The following is a 24,252-nucleotide window of genomic DNA, read 5'->3' on the forward strand; positions in this document are numbered from 1 at the left end:
TTAAGTGGTAGAGAAAGTCAGCATATAAAAACCAACTCTTCTTCTTCTGTTGGCTGCAAAGGAGGAACGACATTTCTGCTGCCCAGTCCCACTGCAGACCCCCTACTTTGCCCCACACATTAATCCTGTGGGTCTGTGACCCAGAGAAGCACCATTGGGGTATAGAAGGCTGCAGCGGGAGGGGGAGGTAGGGAAGATGCCTTCCTCTAGGGCAACTCTGCTTGCGCTGCTTTGCATCTAAGCCACTGCATATGCCTTCTGTGCCTACAGCTGGTGCAGGGGTAGTGGCTGAATGACTGAGCTACAGATCAAGAAATCCCTGCTTTAAAAACCTCCCCTCCCATTCTGCTCTCGCTCAGCCTCCCATCTGCAAAATGGGCTTAATAATGTGAAACGACCTTGCGGGGTTAAGGGTTACAAAAATATAATATTTATTGAATGCTAGGTATATAAATATAGTCTGTTCCTTGCCTAGAGATGGGCAAACTGCAGCCATCCAGCCCACAAAAGTTTCCTTTTGCTACTCACAATGCATCAGAAGCATCAGCTGGCTGAACTCCAGGATTGGCTAGCCAGCCAGAGATCCTGGGAAAAAGCCTGAGAGCTGAGGGCTGTGGAGAGCAGCCTGGGTGCAGAAGGGGCCGCATCTGGATCCTTGCCCACCTAGCAGGGCGCTTTGTAGGTGCCAGCTTTTCTTTTTTTTCCAGGCAACAGGAGGGCCAATGTCCAGAGCCCTCCAAAGTGGGTAGACCCAGATGTGGGCTTTGGACCCTAAATGCTGCCCACCCCAATTCTAGTGATTGGATTACTTCTGATCATCGAGGCTATTCTAGGGTAACAGCTGGTTGTCTCTGTCTCTCCTCCCAACCAATTTGTTCACTTCAGAGATGACAGGAAAGATGGGTTGAAGTTCTACACGGATCCTTCGTATTTCTTCAACTTGTGGAAAGAGAAGATGCTGCAGGCGACGGAAGATAAGAGGAAAGAGAAGCGGAGGCAGAAGGTAAAAGTGGGGGTGGGGAGCATGTGATATGAATGTTTCACAGCGCGGAAATCTGAGTGTGTCTGTCCAGGGCATGGAAACAGGTAATCTTTCTGTCTAAGGATGGGTGAAATAAGAGAAAATTCAGCCCCTGCAACTATGGCGTGAACTGCACAATGTGATTTGTAGTGTGTAGGGTCAGGGTACCCCCACCTGACTTCAGCAATGACAGATGTCAGGAGAGGTGGTTTTTCAAGGGCCTGGGTCCCGACTCAGAGTGGGACCACGGCAGAGTGGAGAAGGAGCTTTAGTCTTCTCACTGCGCTATTCCGCTGGCCCAAAATGGCAAGAGGGGGAGTATTATTTGCCTCACTGGAGGGCTTTGTGTGTAGTCCATCAGGATATTCACAGCCTTCAGTGGGCCAAATAATGCCCCCCGTGCTCTCTTGGGCAGCAAGGGGTTGGGGCAGGGCCTCCTCTCCCAGATGCCCTGCTGCTTCCTGCTGGAGTCAACAGCGCTGATCTGAGGAGAGCACAGTGGTCTGAGTTAGCATAGTGGGAGCTAAATAAACAAAAATAAATATGTCCCCCCCCTTTAGGTTCTATTAAACTAAACTGGGGGGCCCTGATTGTGTTGCTGGGCTGCGGCGGCCCTGTACTCTAATGATGCACCATCTGTTTTATTTATTGGAATCGATTAATCACTGGATGTGTTTTTAAGGATTTTAGGTAGTTAAATTTTATGGTTTTATTATATTGTTATATGGTTATATCTGATGACGTGAGCTGCCCTGAGCCTGGCTTTGGCCAGGGATAGAGGGCAGGATATAAATCAACGAAGAAATACATACATACGTACGTACATACATACATACAGATCCTGCACTTCAGAAGAAGAAGCAGAAGAGTTGGTTTTTATATGCCGACTTTCTCTACCTTTTAAGGAGAATCAAACCAGCTTACAATCTCCTTCCTCTCCCCACAACAGACACCTTGTGAGGTAGGTGGGGCTGAGAGACTTTGAAGAGAACTGTGACTGGCCCAAGGTCACCCAGCGGCTTCCTGTGTAGGAGCAGGGAATCGAACCCGGTTTTCCAGATTAGAGTCCACTGCTCCTAACCACTTCACTAGGCTGTCTCTCACCTGTTAGCAATCTAGTGAGCAGGCAGCTTGATTCCTGGAAACAGCTGTGCCCAATACTAGCAGCCAATTTTGGTTGGCGACCTCACAAAGCCCTAAGAACCTGAGTCAAGTAAGGGAAGACACTGAGGTCCTTGTTCTGCCTAATATTGACTCATGCCTATCATGAAGACAGCAAAAATAAATGTGAGGCACAGGTGAGGCAGGGGCTATGTGAACACTGGAGGGAGGGGCTCCATAGACATGCAGAAGAGTATGAGTTTGTAAACTAAAATAATGAGACCTCGCCCGCCCCCCATACACACACACTCTGACAAGACCGAGCATGCTGTAGGGCAGCTGGGATATTGAGATTCATTTAAGGAGCAAAGAAAAGATAAACCATAGTGAGAGGGGAACGCAGCCCCTAAAACCTTAATCTCTCGAAAGTGGAGATTTTGGGAAGGGGGGCACAACCTGGATGACCTGGATGGTCCAGAACAGCCCAATCTCATTAGATCTTGGAAGCTAAGAAGGGTCAGCTCTGGTCGGTACTTGGATGGGAGACCATCAAGGAAGGCCAAGACTGCAATACGGAGCAGGCAAAACCAAACCACCTCCCAATGCCTCTTGCCTTGAAAACCCTACAGGGTCACCATAAATTGGCTGCAACTTGACGGCACTTTCCACCACCACCAATTTGCCCCTCTGGCACATCCTCACAGGCCCCAGTGTTTCCCCTTATTGCAGATATGGGGCTGAGGATAAGGTGAGGTTTGAGCCTTCCATTTCACTCTCACAACCACTGCAACGTCCCAGCTCAAGCGTGTGCTCAGGTGACTCACTTATATGCTGGGAGGATTTGTATTTCCACACAGTGGTGTTACTTGGGAACTTTCTATGGATGCATTGGACTGTGTAAAAAGTGAGGCAAGTCTGTGGTTGTAAGTTCATTCGGCTTCCTCTGTGTGCTCTTGGCTTTTTGTATGAGACACCTGCTGGGTTAGCCACTGCTGGTCACTAGGCCCTGTTCCAGTGCACACTCCAAGGGACCTCAGCCATATGATTTGCAACTGTGACATCTTCATCATCACCATAAACCTGGGGAAGCAGTGGAGCGTGAAGTTCTGAAAGGGAGGTAGCTTCAGGTGGTGCATCGGCCCGATCATAGTTAAGGAATATTCTCTGAAGTTGCAGACATCTGTCTGTCTTGTTCAAATTTTTTAACCAGTCATAGTTAGGTCACCTGCAGTGACCAACAGCAGGTCCTAGAAGCCCAGAGGAGGAAGTTGGTGGTAAAATCAGCTGTTTTCTTGGAAAGGCTCAGATAATTCCTGAAAGATGGGCTGGGTGAACATCTTCAGGGTTGTGGGATCCAGTTGCCTCCTGCTTTAATGAATGCCCCTTTAATTTCCAGCCACAGGGACACTTACATTGTTGCTGATTTTTAAAAAAATCTCTGATGATGCCCCTCCCAAAAGCTTTCCTACCAGGGCATTGTTTCTGCCAATGCATTCCATAACCAGGCAGTTCAAAATTCCAGAGGTGGACATACGTAAATGAATTAGTTTTGCACTGTGCTCTTAGCTGAATAACACAGGTAATCAATACATATCATTTTGTTGTTCCAAGCACCTTCTCTGGAATGGGGAAAAAGGCTCCATCCATCAGCCTGACCACCTGTTCCCTCATTTATCAGACTTCCTCCATGACCAGCCCCCCCTGCAGAAGACGGAGTGGCAAGCAGCGACACCCCCCCACATTGTTTTTGCCAAGTAGTATCGACATTTCATGTTCATCTAGCCAGGTTGGCCTTGACCTGGATGGCGCAGGCTAGCCTCATCTTGTCACCGCTCGTAAGTTAAACAAGGTCAGCCCTGGTTAATACTTGGATGGGAGACCACCAAGGAAGTCCAGGCTGCTATGCAGAGGCAGGCAATGGTAAACAAATGCCTCTTGCCTTGAAAACTCTATGGGGTCACCATTAGCTGGCTGCAACTTGGCAGCACTTTCCACCACCAGCCATCTTGAGTCATGCCTTTGAAAAGAAGGGTAGGGTATAGACAGCTCAATCTGGATGCTACATTTTTATCCTGCCATTTTCCCAAGGAGCTCAGTGTGTCCTTTGTGGTTCTCTCCACCCCCATTTTAGCCTCACAACCACCCAAACCCTTAAAAGACAACACAGACTCTTTATGAACTCTCCAGAAGTCCAAGATGTTTTATGGAGAACGTAGGGATGTGGTTCTCTCTTAATGTACCAATTCTAAGAATCCCAAGGATACATGGTATGGGAGGGCAGTTGTGGAAGGTGGGGGTAGGATTTTGTTTCACAGTGTTGCAAGAACCTGTTGGCTTTACCCATCAGCTCTCTATGGCATTGTTTGGTCATGCAGCAAACTGAGGTGGTGGAATGGATTGTTCCGCTTCAGATGGGAATCAATTTTCAGATGGGAATCAATTTTTGAAAACTGCTGTATGTAAAATAAACAAAAATAGAGAGAAATTCCCCTTCAAGTAGAAAATTAGCACAGCAGGAAGTGAGCTGGGCTAGAACCATTCTTCCTGTTGTGCTAGGGTTGGGCTTTTTTTACAAGGTTTTTTTTTTAAACAAGAGCATTCAATGATGGCATTCCCCCTTTTACACCCCTGAAGTGGTACAGTCCACTTTGTCATCTGGGGGGTTCTGCTTCCTTAGTCTGCTGGCCAGGCCTCTGACAACCAGTTCAGGCAAATTTTGCTGTTCGCACAGCTCCCAAGTTGCTGGTTGACCCGGCAGGTTTTCCTTTGTTTTCAGGAGCAGCGACTAGTTGAAGATTCCACCCGGGAAGTGAAGAAAGTGAGGAAAGCTCGGAACCGGCGGCTGGAATGGAACATGATGGCCTATGATAAAGAATTCCGACCCGATAACAGGTTCTCACCATCCCCATATCACATGGCCTCATCGGAAGGATCACTATCCCCAGATAATAGGCAGGTTTTATGTATTACACGCTTCGCTTGATCTTTCTCTTTCTTTGCTGTTTTTGGCTTTGTTTTTCTTTGACTTCTCTTTTTCTTCTGGATGCCATTCTCACTGGTGGCAGCTGGGTAGATGCAGGTTCAGGGCAATCCGGGCCTTACAAAACCTCGCAAGAATGGGCACGCTTGTTGCTTGGGTGCCCCCTCCTCTTCAGCAATACTTGCATGGCCTGAGATATGTGTTGAGATAAGAAATGAGACTTGCTCTGCCTGAGCTAGAATTGCAAGCTGCGTGGAAGGTGAATGAGCTGCAGGGCTGTGTTGCTCCCTCCCCACCTGCCCCTTCCTGCTGCATGTCTGCATTTTTCTAAATGCCCATCCCTGATTTCTTTACCCAACGAGGCCTTGATCCCAGTAGCTGATAGATGCCATCATATTCCTCCTTTCACTCTGGTTCCCCCACCCCCCGTGATCCCTGCCACCCAGGAGTACAACCTTTGGTGTTTTTGTGTGTGACAGATCTTATGCGTCAGATGCAGCTGATCATTCATACCCAGCCAGTCCTAACCACCATGCCCAGCAAATCTTAGCGCCAGCCTCACACCTCTCAGCAGACAACAAAGAGGTCATCCTGGTGGCCAGCCAGGGCCCGGACCACGTCTACAGGCCCTCAGTGGCAGGAAGCCGACAGAACAGTCTCAACCGGGTCCAGCAGCCTCATGTGCCGCAGCCGCCAGAGACTATGCTGAATGGACCGAGACCTCAGATAATCAAGGATTATGGGTATGGATTCCAATGTACATTCCCCCCCCCGGTTCTAGGCGTCGATTACCCCTCTGAGATGTAGAACTGATGGGTATCAAAGAGCAAAAAAAAGTTATCCTTACAACTAATGCAGAAAAGAGTGTAGAGGATCATACCCCCTTCCAAGAGCAACAATGTTTACAGTGAGGGAAAAAAGTATTTGATCCCCTGCTAAATTTGCCTATTTGCCCTTTGACGAAGAAATGACCAGTCCATATTTTTAATGGTAGGTTTATTGTAGCTGTGAGAGACAGAATAACAACAGGAAAAACCCCAGAAACCCAGAAGACAAAAGTCAGAGATTGATGTGCATTATAATGAGTGAAATAAGTATTTGATCCCCTATCAACCAGCCAGATTAGGGTTAGGGTTAGGGTTCTGCTGTCGACAGAAGCAATCAAGCCATCAGATTCCAAACTAGCCACCATGACCAAGACCAAAGAGCTGTCCAAGGATGTCAGGGACAAGATTGTAGACCTGGACAAGGCTGGACTGGGCTACAAAACTATTGCCAAGCAGCTTGGTGAGAAGGTGACATCCCTAACCCTAACCCTAACTGTCAACCTCCCTCGGTCTGGGGCTCCATGCAAGATCTCATCTCGTGGAGTTGCAATGTTCATGAGAACGGTGATGAAGCAGCCCAGAACTACACGGGGGGAACTTGCCAATGATCTCAGGGCAGCTGGGACCATAGTCACCATGAAAACAGTTGGTAACACACTACGCTGTGAAGGACTGATATCTTGCAGAGCCCGCAAGGTCTCCTTGCTCAAGACAGCACATGTACAGGCCCGTCTGCAGTTTGCCAATGCACATCTGAATGACCCAGAGGAGAACTGGGTGAAAGTGTTGTGGTCAGATGAGACCAAAATCGAGCTCTTTGGCATCAACTCAACTCGCCGTGTTTGGAGGAGGAGGAATGCTGCCTATGACCCCAAGAACACCATCCCCACCGTCCAACATGGAGGGGGACATATTATGCTTTGGGGGTGTTTTTCTGCTAAGGGGACAGGACACCTTCACCGCATCGAAGGGACGATGGACAGGACCATGTATCATCAAATCTTGGGTGAGCACCTCCTTTCCTCAGCCAGGGCATTGAAAATGGGTCGAGGATGGGTATTCCAGCATGACAATGACCCAAAACACATGGCCAAGACAACAAAGGAGTGGCTCAAGAAGAAGCACATTAAGGTCCTGGAGTGGCCTAGCCAGTCTCCAGACCTTAATCCCATCGAAAATCTGTGGAGGGAGCTGAAGGTTCGAGTAGCTACACATCAGCCTCGAAATCTTACTGACTTGGAGGGGATCTGCAAAGAGGAGTGGAACAAAATACCTCCTGAGATGTGTGCAAACCTGGTGGCCACCTACAAGAAACGTCTGACCTCTGTAATTGCCAACAAGGGTTTTGCCACCGAGTACTAAGTCATCTTTTGCAAAGGGATCAAATACTTATTTCACTCATTATAATGCACATCAATCTCTGACTTTTGTCTTCTGGGTTTCTGGGGTTTTTCCTGTTGTTATTCTGTCTCTCACAGCTACAATAGACCTACCATTAAAATTATGGACTGGTCATTTCTTCGTCAGAGGGCAAATGGGCAAATTCAGCAAGGGATCAAATACTTTTTTCCCTCACTGTATTGGAGGACCACATGAGTTTGCCTCCTGGTAAGGTGAATGCTTTTCATTCGTTGAAACCAGCAGGCTAAAGTGAGGTATCATGAGGGGGCAGGATGTTATGGCAAGTCAGTGTCTATGTCAAGCCCTGACACAAGGAGCTTTGACTCTAGAAACTTATACCTTGAAAATGTTGGTCTCTAAGGTGCTACCGGACTTGAATCTAGCTCAGGTTCTGTTAGGGCTACTAGGAAGGAACTTGGTAGAATCCTCACCATTTTGCAGTCTCTTTTCCCTCCTTATAAACAACAGCTGCAATTGGCTGGTATAAAATCAACATTCATCCCCATCCAGCCTAAGGAAGCCCTTTTACCCTTTGAAACTGGACAAGGTGGTGTCTTTAAATAGTCACAAGGCCGGGCTGACTGAATGAGAGATCTCTTTATCTTTCCCTTGAATCCATTGCTCATTTAGCTCCCAGCTCCCTTCTAATGCACTGCTGTAGTCATTACCTGATCTAATGCCAGAAATGAGCACATGTTCCAAATTCTGTCGTTTTCATGCAATTCTTAACCCCTATTTGCATGGATCCTTGTAGACAGAATTTGCTCTGTGCTTGATGATTTGCAAAGGTTTACTTGTAATCTTGTATTTTTCTGACCATCAGAACTCTAAATGAAAAAATTAGATCATACCTAAGTCCTTGTATGGTCCAGGTCTAATGGCTGAAGTGTACATAGAGGTGTTGCATGGCGGCTTCTTCCAGTCACTGGACCGTTCAGTCCCAAATGGAGAAACATTTTCCTGCTCCCCAGCAAATGTACAGAAATATATAGATTTACAGAGGTGTGGAGAGAGGCTGTGTCTCAGAAGATGAACTGTGTGGAGTCAGTTGCTGTAGGAAGCAATTAAGACCACCTTCCCCACTGGTTTGTGTTCTTTGGGCTGTCAGCAGTTTGTGGCGGCTTCCTTTGCCAGGACCACGGACAGCAGCCTCTAAGAGCACTATTTAAGTACATTCATTCATTTATTTAAGTTTTTATCCCGCCCTTTTCCCAGCGTGGAGTTCGGGGCAGTTAACAACATAAACAAAAATTCAAATATTCTATAAAACACTTTGGCACCCTGGCACCCTGGCTTGTAAGTAAGGCTTACTGCAGCTCAGTATTTGAAGGGCTGTCACTAGCCCTGACCTGGATGGCCCAGGCTAGCCTGATCTTCTCAGATCTCAGAAGCTAAGCAGGGTCAGCCCTGGATGGGAGACCATCAAAGAATACCAGGGTTGCTGTGCAGAGGCACTGGCAAACCACTTCTGTTAATCTCTTGCCATGAAAACCCCAAAAAGGGGTCGCCATAAGTCAGCTGTGACTTGAGGGCACTTTACACACACACACACACACACACACACACACACACACACACACACACACAATTGCTTAGTGGAGGCTCAGTATTTGAAGGGCTGTCACTTAGAGGAGGGCAGGGAGCTGTTCCTGTTGGCAGCAGACGATAGGACTTGCAATAATGGGTTTAAATTTAGGGTGGCTGGATATTAGGGGGAAAGTTTTTACAGTAAGAGTTGTTTGACAGTGGAATCAGCTACCTAGGGAGGTGGTGAGCTCCCCCTCACTGGCAGTCTGTAAGCAGAGGCTGGACAACCACTTGTCAGGGATGCTCTAGGCTGATCCTACATTGAGCAAGGGGTTGGACTAGATGGCCTGTATGGCCCCTTCCAACTCTGTGGTGATTCTGTAGTTTAGGAAGATTGCCTCAGTGGAATGCCTGGAGGCATAATTCAGTCTTATACATTCTGTGGAACCTAGACAAGTCCCGCAGGGCACAAGTCTCTTCCAACAGAGCATTCTACCAGGTTGGGGCCACGACTGAAAAAGCCCTTGTTCTGGTCCAAGTTAAATGAGCTACCCAAGGGCCAGGCACCACCAGAAGTCCATGTGAAAGCTTCCATTTGAGCCAATATATAATGGGGTTGGATTCAGTACTCAATAGATTCAAGGATCCTGGCTTTTTCCTGCATTCCCCTCTCCTGTGCAGTCCTTAGTAAACCCAAGATAGTTTATTCCTGAGGTTAGAGGGCTTGCATAGATTAATATCCACATGGGTTGGGAGGCTGTGGTGGGCAGGGGGAAGAGGGCAAATTTGCCCTCAGCTCCCTTTTCTTTCTGTGGAGTGGGAAAAGGGTAGTTCCACTCCTTTCCCCTGCCCACTGCAGCTTCATGACCTAGAGGTTCTGCGATCCCCAGGAATCAATTTTCCCAGGGTTGGAAAGGATTGTTGTGGGAGGAAAACCAGAGAGGAAAACCTGAGGCATCTGGGCTGAGATTCTGCAGGACCCAGAGTTTCTAAAGAGGTCCGTGCACATTTTAGCTTTTCCTCAGCTGCCTAATATATTCTATCCAGCTGAGGTTGGTGTGTGAGAGAGGGAGTGAGTGGTGGGAGTGCTAGAGAGAGGTTTCTAAGTAGTCCCCTTTGTTCTTTTGTTTAGTTCCTGATTCCTGAGTGAAGAGGGAAGTGAGATTGGTGGGTAATTGCTGGCTCCACCCTCTGCTGTAAGCTATTGAGGGCTAGGACTGAGAGCTCTTCATTAGAAGGCTGAGCTCACCAGGGGTGCGAGCTCTTGCCCTGTGGCTCTTAGCCTGGGGATCGTGTCTGGGGGCCCTGAAACACAGTTTTGAATTTGTACTTTACTCTGAAACCGGTGAGTCTCATGAAGCTTTTGGTAAGGTTACCATTGGGAAAGTATGCAAGAAACCATACCATGTCTGCAATGAATCAAAGCGGAATGGCTGGTGACGTGCACGGATTGTGGAATGTTTGTTTTCCTACCTGAGGGTAACAGCAACTACACATGCAGTAAGTGTAAGTTGGTGGCTCTGCTGGAGGAGAAAGTAAAGGGACTTGAGGCATGCTTGTCCACACTGCAAATTTTAAAAGAGGGTGAGGAGTTCATGGACCGAACTCTTGAAATCCGCTTGAAAGGGCAAGAGGAGGAGGAGGGCCATATAACTCAGAGTAGGGAGGGGGACCCACCTCAGGAGGAGAACATGTAGAAGAATGTTACCCATAGGAATATGAAAGTCGGGAGACATTCTGTTCCTCTGCTGCTTAGCAATCGATTTGAAAACCTCCCCATAGATGCTGAGTCTGGACCACTGGAACAAAGGTTAAGCACCCAGTCCTGCCTGGTCTCTCAGGTCCCTGTGGATGACAGGACTCAAACCTCTGCTCCCCAGTGTAGGAGTAGGCGCATGTTAGTTATTGGGGATTCCCTACTGAGAGGGGTAGAGGGTAAAGTGTCAACCAGACTTGTCGTCTTGAGAGGTGTGCTGTCTGCCGGGAGCATGCATCCAGGATATGTTAGGCCCACAGATCATTATCCGTTCCTGCTTTTCCATGTGGGAACAAACGATACTGCCCAGCGCAGCCCAGAAAGTATTAAAAGGGACTATAAACCTCTGGGTAAAAAGGTGAAGGAACTGGGAGCGCAGGTTGTGTTTTCGTTAGTTCTTCCTGTAAAAGGCCGCAGCTTGGGAAGGGAAGGAAAAATTCTGGAAATAAATGAGTGGCTGCATCGATGGTGTCACCAGAAAAGGTTTGTTTTTTTGGACCATGGTTTATGCTACCTAAATGATGGTCTTCTATCGGGAGATGGCTTGCACCTCACAAAGGTGGGGGGAAATGTGTTTGGTCAGCGCCTTGCAAGCCTGATAAGGAGGGCTTTAAACTAAATCTTCCAGGGGAGCGAGACATAAATTTAAAGCCTCACATGAGGACAATAACTGCAGATATAGATTCGAAGGATTTGAGGAGGGTAGCACATACGCAAGGAAAGACAGTTCAAAAACTCAACAATGGGAGGGAAACAATTTTAAACAAGCTGCCAAAAAGAAGGACCCGAGGTCTAAGATGTCTCTACACTAATGCACAGAACATGGGCAATAAGCAAGATGAACTAAAACTCTTAACAGAACGAAGCAAATATGATATAATAGGCATTACTGAAACCTGGTGGAACGAGTCTCATGATTGGACTGTAACTTGAATGGTATAACCTATTTAGGAGAAATAGAACAAATAAAAAGGGGGGAAGAGTAGCATTATACATTAGGGATGATTACACCTGCAAGGAGGTCCAGGACTTAAATACTGGAAGCCAGCTTGAAAGCATCTGGGTAAAAATTAAGGGGGAGAAAAACAGTGATGTCATTGTGGGGGTCTATTATAGATCCCCAAGCCAGACTGAAGAGTTAGATGATGACTTCCTGGAACAGATGTCCAAGCATTCAAAAAAGAGAGATGTAGTAGTAATGGGAGATTTCAATTATCCTGACATCTGCTGGAAGACAAACTCTGCCAAGACAATAAGGTCCAACAAATTCCTCACTTCCCTTGCAGACAACTTCATTGTCCAAAAAGTGGAAGAAGCAACAAGGGGAACAGCCATTTTGGATCTGATCTTAACCAATAATTATGACCTGGTTTATGGGGTGGAAGGAGTGGGATCCTTAGGTGGGTGTGACCATGTTCTCCTGGAGTTTGTTATACAGCAGAAAGGAGAAGCAAGGAGTAGTCAGACACGCATTCTAGACTTTAAGAAAGCCGAATTCAATAAATTTTGGGAACTTCTGGTTGTGATCCCATGGGTAAGAATGCTGAAAGAGAAGGGAGTACATGAAGGATGGGAATTTTTTAGAAGTGAGATATTGAAGGTGCATTTTCAATCAGTTCCAATGAGGAGAAAAAATGGTAGAGGTTTGAACCAGGGTGGATGTCTAAAGAACTTTTAGCTGAGATAGGATTTAAAAAGGGCATGTTCAAGAAATGGAAAAAGGGGGAAATCAACAAAGAGGAATTCAAACAAGTAGCCAGCACATGCAGGGAGAAAGTCAGGAAGGCTAAAGCGCAGAATGAGCTCCGGCTTGCCAGGGAAGTTAAAAACAATAAAAAAGGGTTTTTTGGTTATGTCCAGAGCAAAAGGAAGATCAAGGTAATGATGGGGTCATTGCGTGGAGAGGATGGTGAATTATTAACAGGGGAGGCAGAAAAGGCAGAATTACTTAACACCTTCTTTGTCTCAGTCTTCTCCCAAAAGGGAAATAGTGCTCAACATGGGAATAAACGAGCAGAGGATGCAGTAGAGGGATTACAGCATAGTATAGACACTGGGATAGAACGGGAATACCTGGCTACTCTTAATGAATTCAAGTTTCCTGGGCCGGATGAACTGCATCCAAGGGTGTTAAAAGAACTGGCTGAAGTGGTTTCAGAACCATTGGCAATAATCTTTGAGAATTCCTGGAGAACAGGATAAGTTCCAGCAGACTGGAGGAGGGCAAATGTGGTCCCCATCTTTAAAAAGGGGAAAAAGAAATCCAAAACAATTATCACTCAGTCAGCCTGACATCAATACCAGGAAAGATACTAGAGCAGATAATTAAACAGACGGTCTGTAAACACTTAGAAAGAAATGCCGTGATCACTGTCAGTCAACACGGATTTCTCAAAAACAGGTCATGCCAAACTAATCTCATATCTTTTTTTGATAGAGTGACAAGTATGGTAGATGAAGGGAATGCTGTAGATGTAGTGTACCTTGATTTTAGTAAAGCCTTTGATAAAGTCCCCCATGATCTTCTTGAAACAAAGCTAGTAAAATGTGGGCTGGGCACTGCTACTGTTAGGTGGATTGGTAATTGGTTGACCAACCGAGCCCAAAGGGTGCTCATTAATGGCACAACTTCATCCTGGAGAGGAGTGACCAGTTGGGTGCCACAGGGGTCTGTCCTGGGACCGGTACTATTTAATATTTTTATAAATGACTTAGATGATGGAATAGAGAGCATGCTAATCATATTTGCAGATGACACCAAGTTGGGAGGGGTAGTTAATACCCCAGAGGACAGGGTCAGAGTTCAGAATGACCTTGATAGACTGGAGAGCTGGGCCATAAGCAATAAAATGGATTTCAATAGGGAGAAGTGTAAGGTACTTGACCTAGGCAGAAACAACATAAGGCACAGGTATAGGATGGGAGATAGTTGGCTTGACAACAGTACATGTGAAAGAGATCTGGGAGTCTTAGTGGACCACAAACTGAACATGAGTCAGCAGTGTGATATGACAGCTAAGAAGGCCTCTGGGCTGCATCAATAGGAGTATTGTGTCTAGATCCAAGGAGGTAATACTACCACTGTATTCTGCATTGGTCAGACTTCACATGGAATACTGTGTCCAGTTTTGGGCTCCACAATTTAAGAAGGATGTTGACAAGTTGGAGCAAATCCAGAGGAGGGCGACCAGAATGGTCAAAGGTCTGGAATCCATGCCCTATGAGGAGAGACTTAAGGAGCTGGGTTTGTTTAGTCTGGAGAAGAGAAGGTTGAGGGGTGACATGATAGCCATGTTTAAATATTTGAAAGGATGTCATGTTGATGAGGGAACTAGCTTGTTCTCTGTTGCTCCAGAGACTAGGACACGGAGTAATGGATTTAAACTTAGAGAAAAGCGATTCCACCTAAACATTAGGAGGTGAGGGCTGTTCGATGGTGGAATGCGCTGCCTCAGAGGGTGGTGGAGTCCCCTTCTTTGGAGGTCTTTAAGCAGAGGCTAGATGGCCATCTGTCGGGAGTGCTTTGATTGTGGGATCCTGCATGGGAGGGGGTTGAACTGGATGGCCCTTGTGGTCTCTTCCAACCTTGTGAACTTGTGGAACGATCTGCAGCCTTCAGCGCCTTCTGCTAATGAGTTATGGGATCCATCCAAAAGTGAAATGTATGGCGTGTAGGTCCCTTCTCTGAACTCGTGTTTATCCCTCATGTAATGTACCTTGTGTACAGAGCATCTGGAAGCCATCAGTTGTGGCTTTCCAACACATGGAAAGGCAGTGTGTGTGTGTGTGAGAGAGAGAGACGTTTGTGTTACTCCCCCAGAGCAAATGCTTTCCTAATCATGAGTGGCCTCTTGCAGGAGATGCATCTCCTGTGAGGGTATCTCTCTGTTTAGATGTCCCTTGGATGTGTCTTCCTGAGGCCCTTGGGGTCATATGAAGAAGAAAAACAAGCAGCACCTGGGTATCTAACCCCAGATTCTCCGAGCTGCCTCGACATTTAGTTCCTTGGTCCAGAAAACAAGGAAATAAATGTCAGTCCAGTCATGAGAGGTCAGTGTTACAAAAGATGAAAATGCTGGAAAAAATGAACTTTTGTAAAAGCCCAGCAAGTTTAAAAACAAAAGCCACCTCTCAGAAATAACATCAAGGATATGATGGGTTTGATGCTGTAAAAAAAGCAACACTGAAGCAAATAGATCCATTTGTGAGCTGAGTAAGCACAGTTTTACAGTGGTAGCTATACGCTGATCATATGCAATTGTCCTCCCATTGCAAAGAAGTGAGCTCTCGTGAGAAGAGAGTTTTTGTGTAATCTGGTTTGAGACAAAGTTCTTCTAGGCAGTCTAAATACTGCCTAACTATCTCAACCAACAAACAAGAAATCTTGTCATATGGACTGGCCCAGAAAGGCCTATTCAGTTTCTGGGAAAGGTGTCAGTTTTGCTTTCAGTTAAAATGCTGAGCATTTGTTGCTCAGATTAGCCAGAGCACCTGGAATGGTGCTGTTCAGAAGAGGGCCCTTTCTTTCAGATCTCAGGTTGCAATCATTGTGAGGACAGAGCCTGCAGCTCAGTAGTTTGGTAGACTGCAAAGCCATTTCTTTTCTCTGTAGATGGCACCTAGAATCCAGAGGAACATGATGTCTGCATTATTCTGGAAGTCATGTTAGAATTTTAAGGGCTGTCCCACACATTATGCAAAGATAAGCCCAGACATACCTCAAGTGTACACTCAGTAAGGGAGCTGGCAACAGTCCCAGGGCTCTCGGTGATGCAGAATCACTTGAACGCAGAGAGCTGGAATTACTGATCTCAATAGAACGGGCCTGGATCTAGGTTGAAATACTCTAAGAGATCTTGGAAGAGGCCTTAGTGGAAGGCCAGCAGGCATGGGCAAGCACATACACACATACAGAGACTGGGGAAAAGACAGGAAAGATGGGAAGTGCAGGTACTTGAGAATTATTTAGAGCTCCACACAGGCAGGGCCAGAACCAGGATGCTGCCAAGGAAGCATCAGTAGCCAGAACCGGGAGCCAGTGGGCCCTCTGCAGGGGTGCAGCTATGCTTGAGCCTGGGTGGACAAGAGACCATTTCAGCCTGCACTCTGGGGCCTCATCCCTAGAGGCAACAGAACTCAGGTCAGGGAACCTCCAGTTCTTGTCCAGATGGTTTCTGCCACCTCGTTTTTTTGAGGAGTGTACCCGTAGGATATACCTTAGCCACCAAGGTGCAGACCTGTAAAAGATGTAAAGAGTGAAGTGTCCTAATCTCAGCACTGGTGCATACATTGCAGTCTGCTTTCTCCTTGGGGGATGTGCATGCTTAAAGAGCACAACCTCTTTAATCCAGTTTTGGTATTCTTGGGGGCCATCAGGGTAGCAGTCCAGAGGGGTTTAGAAGTGTATTTTGGTGCTCAATCAGTGAAAGGGCAACCTTCCCACCAGTTATCAGCCTCTGGTAAAGTCAGTTCTATTTAGCAGTAGAGGCTTGGTTGTTGAGCATGAATAGAAGAGAAAAGGGGAACACAGAAGAACAGAAATGTTCAGGGGGAGGCATTTTTATCAAGGGGTTAGAAATGTAGTCTAATTGGACAGCTCAGGAAGTCACTTTTATAAGGGCCGGGTTTTTGTAGCCTGTTGCAATGTTCACTGTACAGATTGCCTTCCTTTTATTGCAATGTCTTCTACCTTTGCAACTAGCTTTCTGTATTCCATGCTCTAGACAGATTTTATTGCCTTAGACAGCTTTTTGTTTGTAGCATTTTCCAGTTCCATAATCTTAGCCCAACTGCATTATTTATTGCTGCTTGTTTGAACTGATCTTTGTATTTGGTAATCTGCCTTGAGCCTCAGCAAGAAAGGTGGATTATAAATGAAGGAAATAAATAAATGAATGCCCTTCCCAAAGGAAATGAAACCATATGCCCCTGTAATACTGCTGCCTCCCAGCAGCTGAAGGAAAGGGAATGCAACAAATTACCAGTCCTCTGAGCCAAACCCTTCTGGGAAATGGACGTGACACAGCCCTCCCTCCTTGTTTGTTCCCCTTGTTTGTTCCCCTCCCAGCCCCCATTATTGGTGCCTTAAGGCATGCATCCTCTGACTGTTCCGGTACCCTTCTAAGCTGCAGCCGTCTGCAGCAAATACAGTAAATGAACTGGGCATTTGGGGGGCTGACTGTTGGCTTTCCCCAGTTTTAACATCAGGCATGTATGATGGTGGACATTTTGTGGGGGTCATTTTGTGGTGAGGGACAGGGAATGGCCCTCCGCACAGGGACTACCCTCCTGGCCAGATGATACAGCTTTCATTTTAGAGCTTTCACAAGCTGCTTTCACTACCCTCCGGTCTTGTTGTAAAAAATTCCTAACTCCTCCCTGGCAAGGTCAACTTCACACGAGGCAATTTCCCCTATGCATAGGTCACATTCTTATGGGAAAACTGTGAGTACTCCACAGTGTGTAACAGGCACAAACATTTGTCTTGTTTGTTGTATGTACGCACAGATGGTTTCCGTATGGCAAAATGGACCTGTGCTTTGTCTGTGTGCGTTCTGCTTTCCCAAGATGTCACAGTATTTATGTGGGGAAATTGCACTGTGCAGTGAGGCCACCATGAGCCTTAATGCTCTTGCTGCATTGTACCATCAGGGATAGATTACTAGGACTGCATTTCTAACATCCTCACGGGGTGACTGACTGACTTGGCCTTAGTGCCTGGCCAGTGAGTTGGCCTATACAGCATGGGACCCACCCAGCCAATGGCAACCATTAGAAGCTGGATGGGCCTGATCCTTTTGCTGGGACAGTAAACAGCAAGGGGGGGGCTTCCAGACATGGGGCAGGCCATCGAGCATGGCTAGTTTGCTGCGTTCAGTCTGGAGGAGTAAAAGTTGTACAGGACTGGCTTGGGAGTGCACTGGCGATTGATTTGTTAGAAGATTTGTGATTCACTTTTCAGCATAACATGTTGTCAAAGCAGGGTACACCAGTCAAACGATAAAATCCACAATGCAGTTTAAGCGTGGAATAAAACAGTCAGCACATACCAAGAAGCGGGAGCACATGGGCCTGCTCAGCATCCAAGGTCTAGGTCTTCAAGGCCTTCCAGAATATGGCAAGGTCTTGAATCTCATGGGCTTCAGTGGGTAGCTGATACTACTGCTGGGGAAGCCCAAAGAGAAAGCCTACTCAGAAGTAGCCAGCCAACTGCTATGGGGTGGAATCGTCACTAAGAGTTGTCCCCAACAGATCTTACTGAGTAGGGGAGAAAGAGAAAACACAGACTTTCTCAAAACCTCCCTGTAGTAACAATTGCTGTGCATTTACCCTCATCCAGTTTGTTACTATCCTCAGATACACGTTTGAAGGTAAGTTCACCTCTTCTGGTTCAGACGTAAAGGAGATAGAGCTGTGTGTTACATGCATATTGATGACAGCCGGCTCCAAAATTCTGGGTAACCTGTCGCAGCAGTGTCATATAGAGATACTGAGATGCATGGGGGAGAGTGTAGATCCCTGCGGAGATCCCATAAGTAAGCTAAGACTCAGAGAAACCCATGGTCACTGTCTTAATAGTGGCAATGCCAAGCCCCCGGCTCCTCCAGTCGGTCCAGAAGGATGCCAAGGAATGCATCCATACATCATTGGATATTGTGTTATCATTGTGCGATAGCAATCGTTTGCAGCTGAGTTATGCTGTCGGGACAAGACAGTCTGGTTGCAGGTGATTGCTATAGCACAACAGTCCTGCAGTATCTAGGGATGTGTGGGTGTAGCCATGGAGAGCCCCAGGGGAATCCGGAGTCCTGCTGTCCCCGACTGTCTGCCAGTGGAGGTCATCAAGGGCCAAACTGCAGCCTGGAAGATCTGGATAATTATGCTTGTTTGAGATCTCTGCCGATCAAGTTTGAGTACCGTGTTTTATCTTCTTGTCAATCAGAAGTTGGCAATCAGAATATAGCATTGGGGAAGCAGTTGTCCAATTCTATGACCGAAGCTGCTAATGTTTTTAATGTTCACCCGATTCGTTTGGTTCTGCGTCCTTACCACTGACCTACCTCCCTTCTCTTTGTAGCCCTCAACAGGTGCCGTTGGCTGAATACTTTGTCCCTCCTGCTCCCCCTCCCCCTCCCCCAGTCATCCCCTCGGCCCAGACTGCCTTCGACAGCCCCATCTCTGCCCCTCCAGCCATGGCGCCTAATGCTGCTACCTCTGTGGCTCTCTCGTCTTACGCGCCTTCCCCTCCGCCAGCCCCGCCCTGCCCCTATTCTGCCTCTCCCCCTCAGACTGGCCCCCTGGGGCCCCCAGTGGCCCCTCCTCCTCCTCCCCCTGGCCCCCCGACAGTTACAGCCTCACCAGCTCACTCGATGTCTCCCCCTGCTGTCACGGTGGATGCACGGAAGCCTCAGATCCCCCTGATACCCATGAGTGACGCCCGGAGTGACCTGCTGGCTGCCATCCGCAGAGGTGAGTTTCTGGTTTCCGTACTCGCAGTGACACCCCCCCCCCCAAGAGTGTCCAGAGTGGAAGAGAGAACAAGCAGTCTCACCATGCCCAAATTGTGCTGCAGTCAGCCAGCCAAGTTGGGGTCCTTCCAGGTGCTGGACCACCTTCCATCACCTGCTGTCTCTAGAACACATGGCTGATTGCATCCATCCAGTTGTGCCCCAAATCTGAACCATGGCTGAGCAGTGCTACTTTTTGACATGGTAAAACCCCTTTGTGGCAGTCTGCTTTGGAACCCTCCAGACATAATAAGGGGCAGCGGATGCAGTAGGGCAGGGGTCCCCCCCCCCAACCTTTTTGAGTCTGCAGGCACCTTTTGGGATTCTGGCACAGGCTGGTGAGCGCATCCTCAGAATGGCTGCCACATGAGATGGAGGAAACTACAAAATGGCTGTCATAGGAGGTGGAGCCACCTGCCACCAAATGTCAGGGAGGGAGGTTATGCATAACTTTATAGCAGCTCTTCAGCATTTCAGGCAGAAGCTCTGTTTAACAGGATGCATTTTAAAATATAGGTTAAAACAATATTGGTTGAAACATATTGGTTAAAATATTTTCTTGAATACACACAGACATGCAGTGAAGATCCTTGTGCTGCGGTGGCAGCTGCTGCTGAAGTAATGCTCTTAAAAATCTGTACTACCAATCAGAAGGCCTGATGGGCAAAAGCCCCGCCCACTTCCTAAATATACTTGGTGAGCACCAGGAAAGGTGTCAATAGGCACCACGTTGGGGACCTGTGCAGTAGTGTGACATACTTGCCCAAGAAAGCCAACTCTAATAAAGGTTTTCAAGTGGTCTACTGCGCAGCCTCCAGCACAGATAATAAACAGCAGAGACAGTTAAACAGTTGGCTTCCCCCCCCCCCCCCCGCCCAGGGCACAGAACAACAACTAGAAACATATAGAACCAACCCAGACACTCGGATTACAACAGCACCTCCTACCAGTAACCATTGCAGTCATCTGCTTGGACTAGGGAGATTCAGGTTCGAATCTTGGCTTAGCTACAAAGCTAACTGGGTGGCCTTGTGCAAGTCTGTAGCCCTGATTCAACTGCATGCACATTCCTTGTCTGGAAGTGTCCCCAACAACGCCTTCTTTCAAAAGCATTGTTCACTTCCAGCAGCTGTGTGAGGAGTCTACATTTAGCCCCTGGATTCCCAAACAGCAGAGAGGCTGTTTTTTGTTCTTGTATGAGGCTGCCTGCATGCAGCTGAATCAAGGAAAGGAGCCACAGATTCATCTAGCTAGTGAGGCCTCCTAGTGTGAAGTGGGGGCTGAACCACATCAGGGCAACTTTTGTTAAGTGAATCGGCAGGCATGACATAGTGGTTCAGACACTGAGCTATGAATCCCCAGGTCTCCAAGTTGACTCTTGCATGTGCCATAAACTCAGGAGCAGAGTCCAAATGCAATTCTGGGAAGTTCAGAAATGGATCTAACCACCCCCCCCCCTCTTGTGAAATAGCAGCTGCGTGAACACCAGTTCTGACCAATTCATGTTGGTTTTTGGCCTTTAAAGCCCTGCATGACTTGGGACTGGGATGTCTGAAGGACTGTCTTCTCACATATGTACCTGCCTGGAAATTAACAACACAGAGAGAGACCCTCCTGACTGTCCCACCAATCAAAGAAGCTCGTTTGGTGGGTACACAAGGGAGGGCCTTTTTGGTGGCAGCCCCACAATTACGGAACAACCTCCCCAGAGAGGTGCACCTGGCCCCTCACTTTCAATCTTCTGGAGGCAGTTGAAGACAGTTTTATTTAGGACTACATTTGTTTAAAGCAGTCCTACATTGTGAGTTAAAATTTTGGTTGTATGGATTTTTATGTACTCTGTTTCATGCATTTTATTTATATTGTCAGCTGCCTTGAGCTCCGTATAAAATAAAAACAGGTAATAAATGTTTGAAATTGATGACGATGGTGATGCTAGTAATAGGGCCATGGTGCCCCAATTATTTTGTGCTGTAAGCTGTCATGGAGTGGGGAGAACTAAGGTAGAAGTATTTTAGTAAAGAAAGAAAAATGTGCAGTGGTAGAGGAAAAGTTCACTTCCTGATCTCGGCACCATAGCCCTGATTCCAGTGGGATCCTCCCACTTCTGGCCTAATGTTAAGGTTAACTAGCAAGGTAGAAAATGCAATGCGCTGTGGTCTCCTTGGCACAAAACTTGGGCAAGGTTGGTGAGCACAAATTATTCACTGCCTGAATGATAACCACTGGTGATCGGTATGTGCTGCACATTGCTGACTTAGAGAATTTCCTTCTTTCACACCTGCAGGAATTCAGCTCCGAAAAGTCCAGGAGCAGTGGGAACAAGAGGCTAAGAAGGAGCCTGTGGGGAATGATGTGGCCACGATCCTTTCCCGCCGGATTGCTGTGGAGTACAGTGAATCGGACGACGACTCCGAGCTGGATGAGAATGAGTGGTCAGACTGAGAAGAGGGTGGGATTCTCTAGTGGGTGGGGGTTTCCAAGTTCTGCTTGTCACTTTCCCACAACTGGGCGTCTGTGGCTTCCTGCCCGTAAGTATCAGCTGTTTCTGGCAGCTTGTGTGGCTCATTTGGGAGCTTTGCTATTGTGCCATGTTGCGTTGTTGAAAAAAAATATATTCCGGGCCTCTTTGTGAGCAAGCGTGAACTAACATCTTTTGGAAAGCAGTGGGGCTAGGATTCAACCTGGCCACCACGTCGCAGGTGTGAAAAATGACATTTGAATCTTCGAGCAAAAAAGGAAAGTGTTTTGCGAGAAAAGAAATTACGGGTCCGGCGTCAGTGGAGTGAATTATGGTTTATGAGGTCACATTTTAGGTGATGTGCAGCTTTGGGGAGGAATCAAATGCTGGCGACACTGACGATTGAGGCAGATGCACTTTCTATACTTAAATGCTCCTGGGTGGGTGTGGGGGCCTTTTCCTCTGTAAAATCCTGCTCTGTGGCTACAGGGGTTAGAAGACTGCAGTTCACTTGCTGATACCTTCTCTCCATTCCCAAGCATGTCAGGAAGAGCTTCGTGAGGCGTCGCCACAACCGTCCTCTGCAGCAAAACCCGAGAGGACTGCTGTAGCACTTTAAAGACACGTGTGCGTTTGTTGTGGTAGACACTTTCACGAGCCAGAACTTGCTTCCTCTGGAAGTGGTCTCTGAAGTCGGTCAGTATCTATAGGGATGCCAGCCTCCTGGTGGGACCTGGGGATGCCTTGAAATTGCAGCTCATCTCCAGTTGACAGACATCAGTTCCCCTGGAGAAAATGGATGCTCTGGAGGGTGGACTTTATGACACTGTACCCCACTGAGGTACCTGTCCTCCCTAGACTCCATCCCCAAATATCCAGGCGTTTCCCACCCTAGATCCGGCCACTTTACCCCCTCATCCCCCACCGGTAGCAACCTTAAGTATCTATGACCTGAGCACAGAGAGAAGACATGACTTGTCTGTGTGCAGAGTGAAGCCCAAAGGTCAGCTGGGCCAACAAGGGTAATTGGGTGTCACAATCCCCATGAAGGTCTGTGTGGGTGTAACCCCCACTCCCAACCAAGGGATATGGAGGGTTAACCTTTGAACCAGAGCAAAACATAACCTTGAGGATTTCCTTTTGTATCCCCTTCCTCCAAGATGCTATCAGTAGATAACATTATGTGTTTAAGTACATGGGATATTGGTATAATGTAATGTATAATATCATTTGGTCTGTAATATATTTAATGATGAGAAGTCCATTAATAACCATGAATGCCTACTCGCAAGATAGGCAAACCTACTTTAATGGAATATTTTGCAAACTCAGGAACTTATGAGTCATCATAGTATTGATCAATCTTATGATTTTTAAAATGAAGAGCAGGTTTATCAAATGTGCTTAATTCAAACAAAAAAAACCCCTTTATTATAGTAATTAAGGGTCCAGCCTTGTATGTCCCTCAACCTCAGGCAATGTGAAGCAACGGGTTGGGGGTCCTCAGCCTTGTGAGGCTGTGGGGCAGTTTGATCCTCTCCCCACCACTACAAAGACGTGGACTTCACTTCTGTTCTTTTTTTTAAAACACTTATTTTCTTCTTTTGGTACTCAGGGTATATATACCTTCCTACTTAGACGATCACTTCACGCATTCACCTCTGGCCTGGAAAGCTTAGAACACCATAAGTGTTTGAAATGTTTCAGGCTCGTTTATTTATTCCTTTTTGTGTTCCTGCACTCAATTTTTTAAAGCATTACAACAGCAAAAATATTTCTGTTATTTTAAATAATTGCAGAGAATGAAGACAACAATACCCCATGCACAATCTGTCAAATACATAACACATAATGTTTCAGTTGGAACATTCCGATTAAACTGATTAAACTGTTGATACTCAAACACAATAAACAGATTCCAATTATATATGTATGGGAAAAAACATGTGTCAGTTCATCTGAATCTTAACAAATGTGAAAGTTTTATCACAAAAAAGTGGTTTTCTAGACACTCTAAAAACAATCACTAGGCCTTCCAAAAGGGTTTCCTGCAACCTGGTCTGTGCATGTTTGCTTGCACGTAAGTTCCACTGAGTTGTACTTAAGTGAATGTGCAGTGCAGCCTCAGTCTTCTAGAAAAAATCATACCCTTCCTTGGGAACCCAACCAAAGCCATGCTTCAGATTCCACTTTTAAGAAAGCTTCCCAGAAAAGTAAGGAGCTCCAATCCAGCTGAAAGTTAGTTGCAGCAAATTTGTGCCATTGGTTTCAGTGAGATTTAGGACAAACTAGCAGGATTGAGACCAAGTAGTTTTATGACTGATTTCATCTTAAAATCAGACCTTGAAACTTGACAACGATTCAAAAGAAAGTACCGTATTTGTTTAAAAAATCACCACCATCACCCCATCAATCAGCACAATGTATGCTGAGTGCGGAGAGCAGAGCCCTGTATACCTGCAATCACCACAGGCACTTAAGGCTGGAAGGGCTCACGGGGGTGCCTTACTTTCTTTGTCTGGCAGTCCTAGAGAGGAGTAAGAGAATGAGAATGAAAGGAAAGAGAATGACCTCTGTCTGTATTCTCTGGGATAGCGATGGCATATTAGGGGTGGGCAGCTAGAGTCAGATTAATTGATGTACCATAGCTTTCAAGACTGCAGCTTCTATC

The 24,252-nt window shown here is 46.8% G+C and overlaps 1 protein-coding gene across 1 annotated transcript in view; it reads left to right on the forward strand.

The window, feature by feature from the left end:
* The window catches only part of LOC130486264 (actin-binding protein WASF3-like), a 50,493-nt gene extending 28,813 nt beyond the window's left edge, over window positions 1-21,680 (forward strand). The window contains exons 4-8 of the mRNA XM_056859505.1: window positions 886-1,003; window positions 4,899-5,014; window positions 5,582-5,845; window positions 18,691-19,082; window positions 21,408-21,680. Of these exons, the coding sequence (XP_056715483.1) occupies window positions 886-1,003; window positions 4,899-5,014; window positions 5,582-5,845; window positions 18,691-19,082; window positions 21,408-21,565 (1,048 nt within the window). The 3' untranslated portion in view covers window positions 21,566-21,680. The remainder of the gene's footprint in view (window positions 1-885; window positions 1,004-4,898; window positions 5,015-5,581; window positions 5,846-18,690; window positions 19,083-21,407) is intronic.
* Window positions 21,681-24,252: the final 2,572 nt, after the last annotated feature.

Source organism: Euleptes europaea, chromosome 13 (genome assembly GCF_029931775.1).
Source record: "Euleptes europaea isolate rEulEur1 chromosome 13, rEulEur1.hap1, whole genome shotgun sequence".
NCBI classification, from domain to species: domain Eukaryota; kingdom Metazoa; phylum Chordata; class Lepidosauria; order Squamata; family Sphaerodactylidae; genus Euleptes; species Euleptes europaea.